The following is a 12,378-nucleotide window of genomic DNA, read 5'->3' as shown; positions in this document are numbered from 1 at the left end:
CACCACTTGGTCCCATATCTGCTGCATTCTCTTAACCACAGTGTCCACACCTGGGCAGGACGAAGATTCCACTTGCCCTGAAGAGAATCGAGGATGAAACCCAAAATTACAGAAAAAGGGTGACATCAAAGTGGCAGAACTAGCTCTATTGTTCAGTGCGAATTCGGCCAAGGGCAAAAATGAGACCCAATCATCCTGATCAGCAGATATAAAACATCTCAAATAAGACTCCAAGGTCTGGTTTGTTCTCTCAGTCTGTCCATTGGTCTGAGGATGAAACGCGGAGGAGAAGGATAACTGAATTCCCAGATTGGAACAAAAGGCTTTCCAGAATCTGGAAACAAACTGGACTCCTCTGTCAGACACAATGTTCTCAGGAATCCCATGTAACCGAACCACCTGTTGTAAAAACAAGGGCACCAACTCAGCGGAAGATGGCAACTTTGGGAGTGGTACAAGATGGACCATCTTTGAAAATCTATCACAAATCACCCAGATAACAGTCATTCTCTGAGAGACAGGAAGATCAGAAATAAAATCCATTGAGATATGGGTGCATGGACTCTTGTGCACCGGCAAGGGCATCAGCAACCCACTAGAACGAGAACAGGGTTTAGACCGAGAACAAGTCCCACAGGACTGTACAAAATTCCTGATGTCACGAGTTAAGGCAGGCCACCAAAGGGACCGACTCACCAAATCTCTGGTACCAAAAATACCTGGATGACCAGCCAATGCGGAGCAATGAATTTCAGACATCACTCTCTTTCTCCACTGGTCAGGAACATACAATTTTCCCATAGGGCAACGCTCAGGTTTATCCTCCTGAAATTCCTCCAGGGCGCGTCTCAAATCGGGCGAAACGGCAGAAAGAACTACCCCCTCACCTAGGATGGTAGTAGGCTCGGTCACACTAAGAGAATCGGCAAAGAAACTCCTAGAAAGGGTGTCTGCCTTAACATTCTTAGTGCCTGGAAGAAAAGAGACCACAAAATTAAAATGCGTGATAAACAAGGCCCACCTAGCCTGTCTAGGATTCAAGCGTTTGGCCGACTCCAGATAAATCAAATTCTTGTGATCGGTGAGGACCACAACTTGATGTCTAGCTCCCTCCAACCAATGTCTCCACTCCTCAAATGTCCACTTCATGGCCAACAATTCCCGATTCCCCACGTCATAGTTGCGTTCAGATGGGGAGAACTTTCGAGAAAAGAAGGCACAGGGATTCATCTTAGAAGTCACAGGGTCTTTATGGGACAAAACAGCTCCTGCACCAATCTCAGAAGCATCTACCTCCACCTGAAATGGAAGTGAGACATCAGGTTGCCGTAAAACTGGAGCTGAAGTAAATCTCTGCTTAAGCTCCTGAAATGCTGAGATAGCCTCAGGAGACCAATTCAGCACATCAGCGCCCTTCTTGGTCAGATCAGTCAGTGGTTTGACAATACCAGAAAAATTACCTATAAATTTACGATAGAAATTAGCAAAACCCAAAAACTTCTGGAGGGCCTTCAAAGAAGTAGGCTGAACCCAATCATAAATGGCCTGTACCTTGGCCGGGTCCATTTCAATTGTCGATGGAGATAAGATAAATCCCAAAAATGAAATCCTCTGTACACCAAAGAGGCATTTCGATCCCTTAACAAACAGTGAATTCTCCCTCAAAATCTGGAACACAGTCTGGACGTGTTCCACATGAGAATCCCAATCCCTAGAAAAGATCAAAATATCATCCAGATAGATGATCAAAAACTTATCCACAAAGTCACGGAAAATATCATTCATAAAGATTCAGAAAAAGCCAAACACCTGACAAATGCTATTGAGAACTCTGCTATTAGAAGTGGAAAGGAAGAACAAAGACAAAAGAATCTAATTAATAAAAATATTGGAGAAAGAGAAACCAATTACAAACTAAAATGTTTCTATACTAATGCACAAAGCATGGGCAACAAACAAGGAGAATTGGAACTACTAACACAGGAAAAGAAATATGATGTCATTGGAATCACTGAAACTTGGTGGGACGATACACATGATTGGAATACAAGACTAGAAGGATACAACTTATTTGCAAGAAACAGACTTGATAAACGAGGAGGAGGTGTCGCATTGTATGTTAGAAACGCGTATATCTGCACAGAGATTGAAGCTTCAGAGACTGGGAGTTCTGTGGAAACTGTTTGGGTAAGAATACAAGGACAGAACAATGGAAAGGACACCATTGTAGGCATTTACTACAGGCCGCCTGTGCAAGCTGAAGATATGGATGAACTCTTTATGCATCAAATGGCCAAGTTCTCCAAAAAATATGACATAGTTGTCATGGGAGATTTCAACTATCCAGACATTTGTTGGGAATCACTCTCAGGCAAAACTAACAGGTCAAGGAAATTCTTATCCTCTCTTGCTGACAACTTTATCTTCCAAAAGGTAGGGGAGAAAACAAGGGGAACTGCTACCTTGGATCTAATCCTTATAAACAGGGAGGAAATGGTTGAGGAGGTAAAAGTGGCTGGGACCCTAGGAGGTAGCGACCATGCTATTTTAGAATTTTGGATAACTAGAGGAGGAAGACCTGTGAAGACTCAGACGTCAAGGTTAGATTTCAGAAAGGCAGATTTTAAGGGATTCAGAAAGAGAATTGGAGGGATCCAATGGCTGGATATCCTTAAAGACAAAAATGTCCAGGAAGGATGGGAAATCTTGAAAAATGAAATTCTCAAAGCACAATTGTTAACAATTCCGAAAAGAGGGAAGAATAGGAAGCATTTAAGGAAGCCAGGATTGATGAACACGGAACTTAAGCACATGCTAAAAAGGAAGAAAAAAATGTTTATAAAATGGAAAGAGGGAGGCATATCTAAAGAAAAATATAATGCTGTCTGCAGAACCTGAAGGGCACAAATCAGATTATTAAAGCTGACAATGAATTGAGGCTTGCAAGAGATGTCAAAAGCAATAATAAAGGATTTTGGGGATATGTCAAAAGTAAAAGAAAAGTCAAAGATGCTATAGGATTTTTACAGGATGAAAATGATGAAATGGTAAGACAGGATGTTGAGAAGGCCGAACTTTTAAATTCCTATTTTGCATCTGTTTTCTCTCAGAAAGGAAATGTAACATCAACTTTTCTTCACTGTCCTATTAAGGGAATAGAAGAATCCAGGATATCTATAAACAGAAATATAGTGAGGAAACACTTAGCTAACCCAAATGAATTCAAGTCTCCAGGTCCAGATGAATTACACCCCAGAGTACTGAAGGAGATAGCAGAAGAAATTTTTGAACCCCTCTCCATAATCTTTGAAAATTCTTGGAGAACAGGAGAAGTCCCAGAAGACTGGAGAAGAGCAAATGTTGTTCCTATCTTCAAAAAGGGGAAGAAGGTGGACCCAGGCAACTATAGGCCGGTGAGTCTGACTTCTATACCAGGAAAGATCTTTGAACAAATTATTAAACAACATGTATGTCAGTACCTGGATAAGAATGAAGTGATTAAACAGAGTCAGCATGGGTTTGTAACTAATAAGTCATGTCAGACTAACTTAATTTCCTTCTATGACAGAATCACTGATTGGGTGGATCAAGGAAATGCTGTAGATATAGTATATCTTGACTTCAGCAAAGCATTTGACAAAGTATCTCATACAATCCTTATTGAAAAAATGACTAAGTATGGAATGGACAAGGCAACTGTTAGGTGGATTCATAATTGGCTTAGTGATCAGACCCAAAGAGTGGTCGTAAATGGCTGCACATCCAGTTGGAAAAATGTCTCAAGTGGGGTACCACAGGGCTCTGTCCTGGGCCCTGTATTGTTCAACATCTTTATCAACGATTTAGATGAAGGAATTGAGGGTAAACTGATTAAATTTGCTGATGACACAAAGCTAGGAGGGATAGCTAATACTAGAGAAGAGAGAGAGAGGATTCAAAAAGATATAAATAAACTGGAGAAGTGGGCAGCAACTAACAGAATGGTTTTTAACAGGAAAAAATGCAAAGTACTACATCTGGGCAATAAAAATGAAAAAAGCATATACAGAATGGGAGGAATAGGGCTAAGCAACAGCACATGTGAAAAAGACTTGGGTATACTAATAGATCACAGACTGAATATGAGTCAACAGTGTGATGCAGCAGCAAAAAAGGTAAATGCAATTCTAGGATGTATTAACAGAAGCATACAGTCTAGATCACGTGAAGTCATTATTTCCCTCTACTCCTCTTTGGTCAGACCTCATCTGGATTATTGTGTCCAGTTTTGGGCACCACATTTTAAAAAAGACATCAACAAACTGGAGCAAGTTCAGAAAAGAGCGACCAGAATGGTGACCGGTCTACAAACCCTGTCTTATGAGGAAAGGTTGCAGGATTTGGGAATGTTTAGTTTGCAAAAGAGAAGACTGAGAGGAGACTTAATAGCTATCTACAAATATCTAAAGGGCTGTCACATTGTAGAAGTATCAACTTTATTCTCATTTGCACAAGGAAAGACTAGAAGCAATGGGATGAAACTGAATGGGAGGAGACACAGATTAGATATTAGAAAAAACTTTTTGACAGTTAGAGTGATCAATGAGTGGAACAAGCTGCCACGAGAAGTGGTGAGTTCTCCTTCAATGGAAGTCTTCAAACAGAGGCTGGACAGACATCTGACTGGGATGATTTAGCGAATCCTGCTTTAAGCAGGGGGTTGGACCAGATGGTCCAGGAGGTCCCTTCCAACTCTACGATTCTATGATTCTAAAGGACTGGAAGACAGAAGGGGCATTAGTGAGCCCAAAAGGCATCACCAGGTACTCAAAATGTTCCTCCGGAGTATTAAACGCCATCTTCCATTCATCCCCGTGCTTGATGCGAATAAGATCATACACCCCCCTGAGGTCAAACTTAGTAAACCAGCAGGCACTCTTAACTCTGGAGAATTAATCAGACATCAGAGGTAACGGGTACTGATATTTAACCGTCATCTTGTTAAGGGAACGATAATCAATACACGGTCTTAATGAACCATCTTTCTTGGCCACAAAAAAACCCAGCACCTAAAGGTGACTAGGATGGTCTAATATGGCCCTTCTCCAATGACTCCTTAATATAGGATCGCATATCATCATGTTCGGGTACTGATAAGTTGAAAAGCCGACCCTTGGGAAATTTACACCCAGATATCAACTCAATTGCACAGTCATAACTCCTATGAGGAGGCAAAGACGCAGACTTGCTTTTCAGTAAATACATCAGAAAAATCGGCTAGATAATCAGGAATATCATGAGACTGAGGAGAGGTGGAGAAAACAGGAGTGTCCCTAAGAACACACTGACAACCCCAACTCACCACATACCCAGATTTCCAATCCAAAACTGGATTATGAGTTTGCAACCAAGGAAAACCCAGAACAATATTATTATGCAAATTATGCAGCACCAAAAATTTACAATTTTATTGGTCTGGGGCAACTCGCCTTGTCACCTGGGTCCAAAACTGAGGTTTATTCTCCGCCAAAGGAGTAGCATCAATACCCCTCAAAGGAATAAGCATCCGCAGAGGTGTCATGGAAAAACCACAACGTTTAGCAAAGTCCAAATCCATCAGATTCAACGCTGCTCCTGAATCCACAAAAGCCTTCGTGGAAAACATGGATAAGGAGCAGACCAGAGTAATTGCCAAGGGAAACTTAGGTTGTATACTGCCCACAGCAAATGTGTGTGCAAAACGTTTCTCTCGTTTTGGGCAGACAGAAATAGTATGAGAGACGTCTCCACAGAAAAAACACAGCTTATTACGCCTTCTAAACTCCTGACGTTGCGCCCTAGACAAAACCCCATCACATTGCATAGGTTCAGACGTTTGTTCAAAAGGTGGCAGCGCCTCCCGTGTAGTTTTACGTTCATGTAAACGCCGATCAACTTGAATGGCTAATGACAGAATCATCCAGACCAGAGGGAACAGAAAATCCCACCATAACATCTTTCATGGTCTCTGATAAACCCTTCCGAAAGAGCGCTGCCAATGCACTATCATTCCATGTAGTAAGGACCGCCCACTTTCGGAATTTTTGACAGTATAACTCTGCAGAATCCTGACCCTGGTTTAATGCCAACAAGGTTCTCTCAGCTTGATCAACAGCATTAGGTTCATCATGCAACAACCCCAAGGCTTGAAAAAATGCATCCACATTAGTCAGAATAGGATTTTTAGGTGTCAGAGAAAAAGTCCAATCCTGGGGATCGCCGCGCAGCAAGGAGATGACAATTTTAACCTGCTGCACAGCGCTCCCCGATGAGTTAGGCTTCAAGGCAAGAAATAATTTACAATTATTGTTAAAATTCAGAAATTTAGACCGATCCCCAGAAAACACATCAGGAGTAGGGATCTCAGGTTCAGCAGCATGTGACTGAATGAGGTAGGTGGAAATTCCCCGCACTTCAGCAGCCAGCTGCTCCACACGATCAGACAATTGCTTAATCTCCATTAGGAAAAAGAAGAAAAAAATCCTCCTACGGCCCCAGAGAAAAAAGAAGAAAAAATATTTTAAAAAAAATTCTGACACTTTTTTTTTTTTTTTTAACAACTCCTTCCTGCTTTTGAGTACCCTAGAATCTTCGGTATGGCTGGTGATTCTGTTATGAATGGGTCACCGAGGAGAAAAAAGCAAAACAAGCTAAGTCACAGAAAACCAGAGAAGTTGGTAACTATGCAGATTGCAGATCCCTTATCTTACCACACAACTAGCAGTAGCCGTGAAGCGTGCCTACGATGTTCCTAGACGCCTCGTCACGGCCGGAGGACTAAATAAGCCTAAAGCAAAAAAAAGGGAAAACTAACTGCCCCAGAGCAGACCCCAAAGGAATAGATAGCCCCCACACATGTATTGACGGTGAAACAAGATGAAGGCACAAACACAGGCAGGAAAATAGGCTGAGCAAATGATGGGGCCCAAACTAACTAGACAGGAAAGGAAAGACACTGTCTGCAACCTGCAAAAAACCCTACAAAAATCATGTCCAACACTTCTGATAGCAAAATTAACCCTGAAGTCACTAGACTTCTCCCACTATATCAGCACTCTGAAATATTCTGAGACAGAGCAAAAAGAGACCGAACTAGTAAGGGACAAAAAGCCAATTGGCGAAATACTGATAAATAAGAGTGGAAATTCAGCACAGCCTCAAGCCGGGGCTGGCTGGCCACACAAAAAACTTGAACAGACCAACAACATCAAGTGTGAACAATAGCAGAAAAACTTAGCTTTAGATGACTGGAGCAGAGCTGAAAACCAAGAGCTGACAAGCCAGAAGAAATCACCAGCAACTGAATAGGGCGTCGGCTGTCTTAAATCCAATCTGAGAATCCTGAGGTCCAATCGTCATCCTCATTCTCAGGTGGCATCCTCAAACCAGCCTCACCACCTCCTGTCACCACCAGAGGGAGTCTGGAAGGGGAACTCACAACTGGTGAACCAGAGAATGAACTCACAACAGCAGGTCTCTGCTCCTCACTTCCCGCACGCTGGTCTCCTCCCGTGCAGCACTTCACTTTTCGCGCTCTCCAGCTGGCTCCACCCCCAAAACGGCCCGCCTCTTTGGCTTCCCGCGCATGCCAAATGGCGGGGTAATGGCGGCAATAGGCCTATGGCACACAACACAGTCTCTGGCACACAGGACCCGGTGGCACCGGGCTCCGTAAATCCTGTTTGTGATGCCAAAATGGATCGCCCGCCAGGGCAGTGGGGTACTCGGAAGCGGGCCGGTATCTCAGAGGGAAGTGCCACAGTAGCAGTGACCCAGTCCGTGGCCCTGGGCGTCCATGTAAAAGGGTTAAGTGTGGCTGATTAAAGTTTATAAGTGGATGATACGTGACGCCACCTGTGGTGCTCGGCAATGAAGGGGTTAAGCCGACGCTGCAGGCTGCCTAATACTATCTGGGACAGATAGTATTAGGCAGCAAGATGTAATAGCTCCCCACATGTAGAGCTGTAGTCCCAGGGCAGTAGTAATAGGTGTTGAGGAAGAGGGTGCAGTGTTAGGCACATAGATGTAGCAGTGCTGAAGGGGTTGCAGGCAGAAGGCAATGACACAACAGGGTGCAGTTTCCTTTACCTTTACTTTGCAAGTGCAGTCCAGTATCCAGATTACAGATGGAACAGGAGTTGGCCAGCCTGGAAGCAACTCAATAATCTCTCTATGCAGATGGGTTGTGTAGTCTCCTGTCTAGTGCTTATCTGAGGTACATGCAGTACTGAGTTACACTAACGTTCCTCTTGCTTGCTCTATCTTAGAACCCCCTCCTATGGCAGACAGCTGTAGCCGCCTCCTTCTTCTGGCTCACACGTTGCTGTTTTGCCTCCGAGTCTTATGTGGGAACAGAGCATTAACAGCTTCCTATTCCTCCGGTTTCTGCTGCAGGAACATCAGTATCCATACAACCTCGGAGACCGGACTCCGGACCATGCGCTACGTTAGAAGTGAGCCTGAACTCTGCTCATTCCCCCAGCTCTTCTTCTCCCGTCCACACACTTCGCCCTCCTCACACGAACTAACTAACTTCCCCTTCCCGGCCCCCAGAGAGCAGCTCCTCCCCCAGCTTTGGTTCAGAGCTCCCTCTGCTGGCCTGGAGTGGGAACTGTGCTGTGTGTTGATTTTACCTGACAGAGAGACCCTTTATTGCTTCCAATCATGACATCACACTCCCTAGGAGGAAGGTAATTCCACTGTGGCGACCATGCTCCTGGGGGCGCCACAGATGTGTTTAAATAAAATGTTCCAGTGCTGAGATAATCTTATACATGTGCCCCTGCTGTATACTATGTAATGGCCGTGTCTGACCGTACATGGTCTGATCATACCACAGCTCCTGGGCAGGAGAGGAAGCAAGAAAGTATACAGACATTACAGTATGGGATCCCAGCTGATTGTTTTGGGAATGTAAAACATTTACTTGCCTGTTTGTAAACAACGCTGCTGGTTTTTATTGTTCGCTTTCCTCGACATTCCTGTAGTGACGGAAGAATGCCGAGGTACTGAAACTGGCTGGATTCAACAAACACATTTTGCAAGCACATGCTCCTTGCCAAAGAAATTATCCATCTCTGATAGATTATCAGAGGTGGCAGGAAACCAAGGCAATGAGTAGTAAACTTTAAAATAAAATTCTTTTGTCCTGGAGGTTTGAGATGCTTTTAAATAAGTTGTAAACTGCAAAGCAGATAGCAGTTTTACCATTTAAAAAAAACCCTTTTAAATTGATTTCATAGATCTAACTTTGAAAATCCTAGTTGGAATGGCTAAACAACCGTTTTTGAATGTTTCATATTATAAAAAGCACTTTATCTATCTATATAGCTGGACTGATAAAATGCTATTTTTTTTCTTTATTAATGTTATTGAGAGTTTAAACACGGATACAAAAGTAAAAATACTTCAGTATAGCATATTGGAAGGCATGCGGTGTATCGGTTATGTATCAAATTGCATTTCACAGTTAGACCACATGCACACATTCAGTATTTGATGAGTTTTTTTACCCCAGTATGTGTAAGCCAAAACCAGGAGTGGAACGGTCAGAGGAAAAGCATAATAGAAACATTTGCACCATTTCTGTATTTTTCACTCACTCCTGGTTTTGGCTTACAAATACTGGGGTAAAAAACTCCCCAAATACTGAATGTGTGCATGAGGCCTTAGAGTATCTTAAGTCAACGATGGGACTATTTCATATCTTCATAGTAAATAGACTAGTCTCATCAGGTCCATAAGATCTGTTTATTAGTGCATTCAGTGTATATGGTAACAGACCCTGCTTAAGAATTACTGTAAAGCTAAGAAAAAAACAGCTGATCTCTGAAATGCTGTAATATGCAAATATTCAATACATGAAATTGGAACTGCATTACTGCTATGGAAAATATGTTAAAATGAATAGATTAGCTGTAGGCATGCTATTATATCTAGCCGAGGGGACATGGAACACTTCAGGAGGACTTGTTTACAGTCAAACAGATGTGAACTGTCACAGATACTTCATTATTTGTAGTGTGATTATTAACATAAAATAACTTTTATTTAGCTACTTTCTTACTAAAAAGTCAGCACTCTTAAAAAAAAAAATTAAAGCACTGTAAGCGTCTCAGACATAACATTGACGGTTCACTTTTTACAGGGAAGTCAGCTGGCTTTCAGCCAAACAAATGAAGCAAACCAGCGAGCAACGGATACACTCCGAACTCATCAAAACCTTCAGGATGAGCTTGCTGACCTCCAGCTAAACTTCAACAACATGAATCTGGTATGAGCTTAGAAACAGGACTAGCTGTTCCAAACATGTCATATCTTTTAAATTCTTAAAGGCGTTGCTTCCAACAGGAAAAAGAACTTCTGTCCTCCAAAGTATTAAGATTGGACGAGAAAGTTTCAGACCTGACTCTAAGACTGAAAGTTGCTCAATCCGACAGAGAGCGGTTTCTGAAGGTACAGATAATAACGACACGATTAAGAAGATGACACATTTAGATTGTATATTAGTATTGACTTGAGCCGATTTCCATTACTAGGAAAAGCTTGAGCTGCATCGACAATCACAGGAGCTATCTCTAGAGCTGGAAAGGGCCCGGAGAGGACGGGAAGGGTTTAATGACCAGGTCAGTGACCTCCATATTGAACTAGTTGGGGCCAAAGCACAAGCAAATCGACAGGATCAAGAGAAGGTGCAAATGAAAGAAGAATTGGTGGTGTTGAAACAAGTAAGGAGTGAAAAAGTCTTATGCAAAAGTAGGATATGAAGTACAAAAGTGTTATAAAATCTATAGAAGACAATCACTTTCTTCCATCCATGCAAAATGGCACCTATTGTGGACTCTCACTGTCCTGAGTTTCAAGCAAGTCGAAAGTTGTAGAAATGTACATATACACATAGGATCGAACATATCATGGGAGCAAACGGTGCAGCCACCGAATAGGTAGGGGCGCCCACTTTCACCTCCAAGGCATGTGTAATCGTGCATTGTGATGAGCTATTGGACTGCAAAGAGCCCATATACCATTCTTGCACAAGGCGCCTGTTCAGCCACTGTATACACATATAGCATGATCAACATGCAAATATCTGAATATTAGAGACAAGCCCTGTATTCTTGATGATGGTCCCACATTTTTCAGCAAATTAAGCATATCCTGCAAACTCAATCACGCTACTTTTAAAGGGAATCTCTCACCAGTTTGTTTTCTATCCTATCTGAGAGCAGCATAACGTAGGATCCTCTGATTTCAGTGATGTGTCACTTACTGGGCTGCTTACTGTTGTTTTGATAAAATCCTTGTTTTATCTACTGCAGATGTACTAGTTCTCTGAATGTATAACTCTGCCCACACCACTGATTGGCAGCGTTCTGCCTGTACACAGTGTACTCAGAAAGCTGCCATTCAGTGGTGTGGGCTCATAAATATGGAGGACTATATGGCAACAGGTTTGCTAGTTCTTTAATGATAATCTCTTGCTCATGAAAGAGTGATTTTATCAATACTACACTAAGCAGCTCAGTAAGTGACACACCGCTGGAATCAGGGTCTATGTCTGCACATGATGCTGCTCTCAGCTAGATGGCAAAAATGTTGTGACAGATTCCCTTTAATCTTTCTACTCTGTCTAAATGATATTACACAGTACTCAATAGAAACTCTTTCTAATTCACAGCTTATAATAGAATCCATTTTTATTTTGGATGTACATACTGTACATGACAAAGGTATTGTCCAGCCATTGTGTTTAATAAGTGATATATGATACCATTGCGCTTGTTTTTTAACCAGGTGAATGAGAAGTTGACAGCAGAGTTGGGTCATATACAGCAAAGTCTTCAGAATGCATTGGAAGAGCTTCACCAGACTCAAGCAGAGCACAAGATCTCCAGCAACCTTGCATCTGCACTTGAGGATGAGCGCAAGCAACTCTTAGAGGAGAAGCAAACACTGATGGCTGTCATGGAGAATGATGACGATAGCCAATGTGTCCAAGAGCTCAGGTACCTGGATACAGAATCAATCAAAACATGTTAGGCCTCTTTCACACATCCGTTTTGTGCCGTCAGGCGAGATCCGGCTTTTTTTTGTAAAACCGGATCCGGCGAAATGCAATCCCACATCCGGTTTTTCCCCATTGACTTGTATTAGCGCCGGATCGCGCCGGATGGCATTGCGGTTTGTCCGTTTTTTGCCGGATCCGGCTACTTGTCTCTTTCCGGCGTCTGAAAAAAACGGCTACTGTAACGAAAAAGCCTGAAGCGCTGGATCCGACGCTTCTGGTTTTTTGCTACAATGAAAGTCTATGGGCGCCGGAATGCGCCGGATCCAGAAAAAGACGGATCCAGCCACCGGATA

The 12,378-nt window shown here is 42.7% G+C and overlaps 1 protein-coding gene across 1 annotated transcript in view; it reads left to right on the top strand.

The window, feature by feature from the left end:
* LOC141093076 (uncharacterized) overlaps nt 1-12,378 on the top strand; it is an 86,997-nt gene that overhangs the window by 14,746 nt on the left and 59,873 nt on the right. Inside the window, exons 3-6 of the mRNA XM_073579535.1 lie at nt 10,166-10,291; nt 10,369-10,473; nt 10,557-10,745; nt 11,812-12,023. Coding sequence (XP_073435636.1) covers nt 10,166-10,291; nt 10,369-10,473; nt 10,557-10,745; nt 11,812-12,023 — 632 coding nt within the window. The remainder of the gene's footprint in view (nt 1-10,165; nt 10,292-10,368; nt 10,474-10,556; nt 10,746-11,811; nt 12,024-12,378) is intronic.

The sequence above is a fragment of the Dendrobates tinctorius genome, unplaced genomic scaffold (assembly GCF_039654945.1).
Source record: "Dendrobates tinctorius isolate UK_male_01 unplaced genomic scaffold, ASM3965494v1 ptg000062l, whole genome shotgun sequence".
Taxonomy (NCBI): domain Eukaryota; kingdom Metazoa; phylum Chordata; class Amphibia; order Anura; family Dendrobatidae; genus Dendrobates; species Dendrobates tinctorius.
Note: the sequence above shows the minus strand (reverse complement) of the source record. Positions and strands in the feature narration are given on the sequence as shown.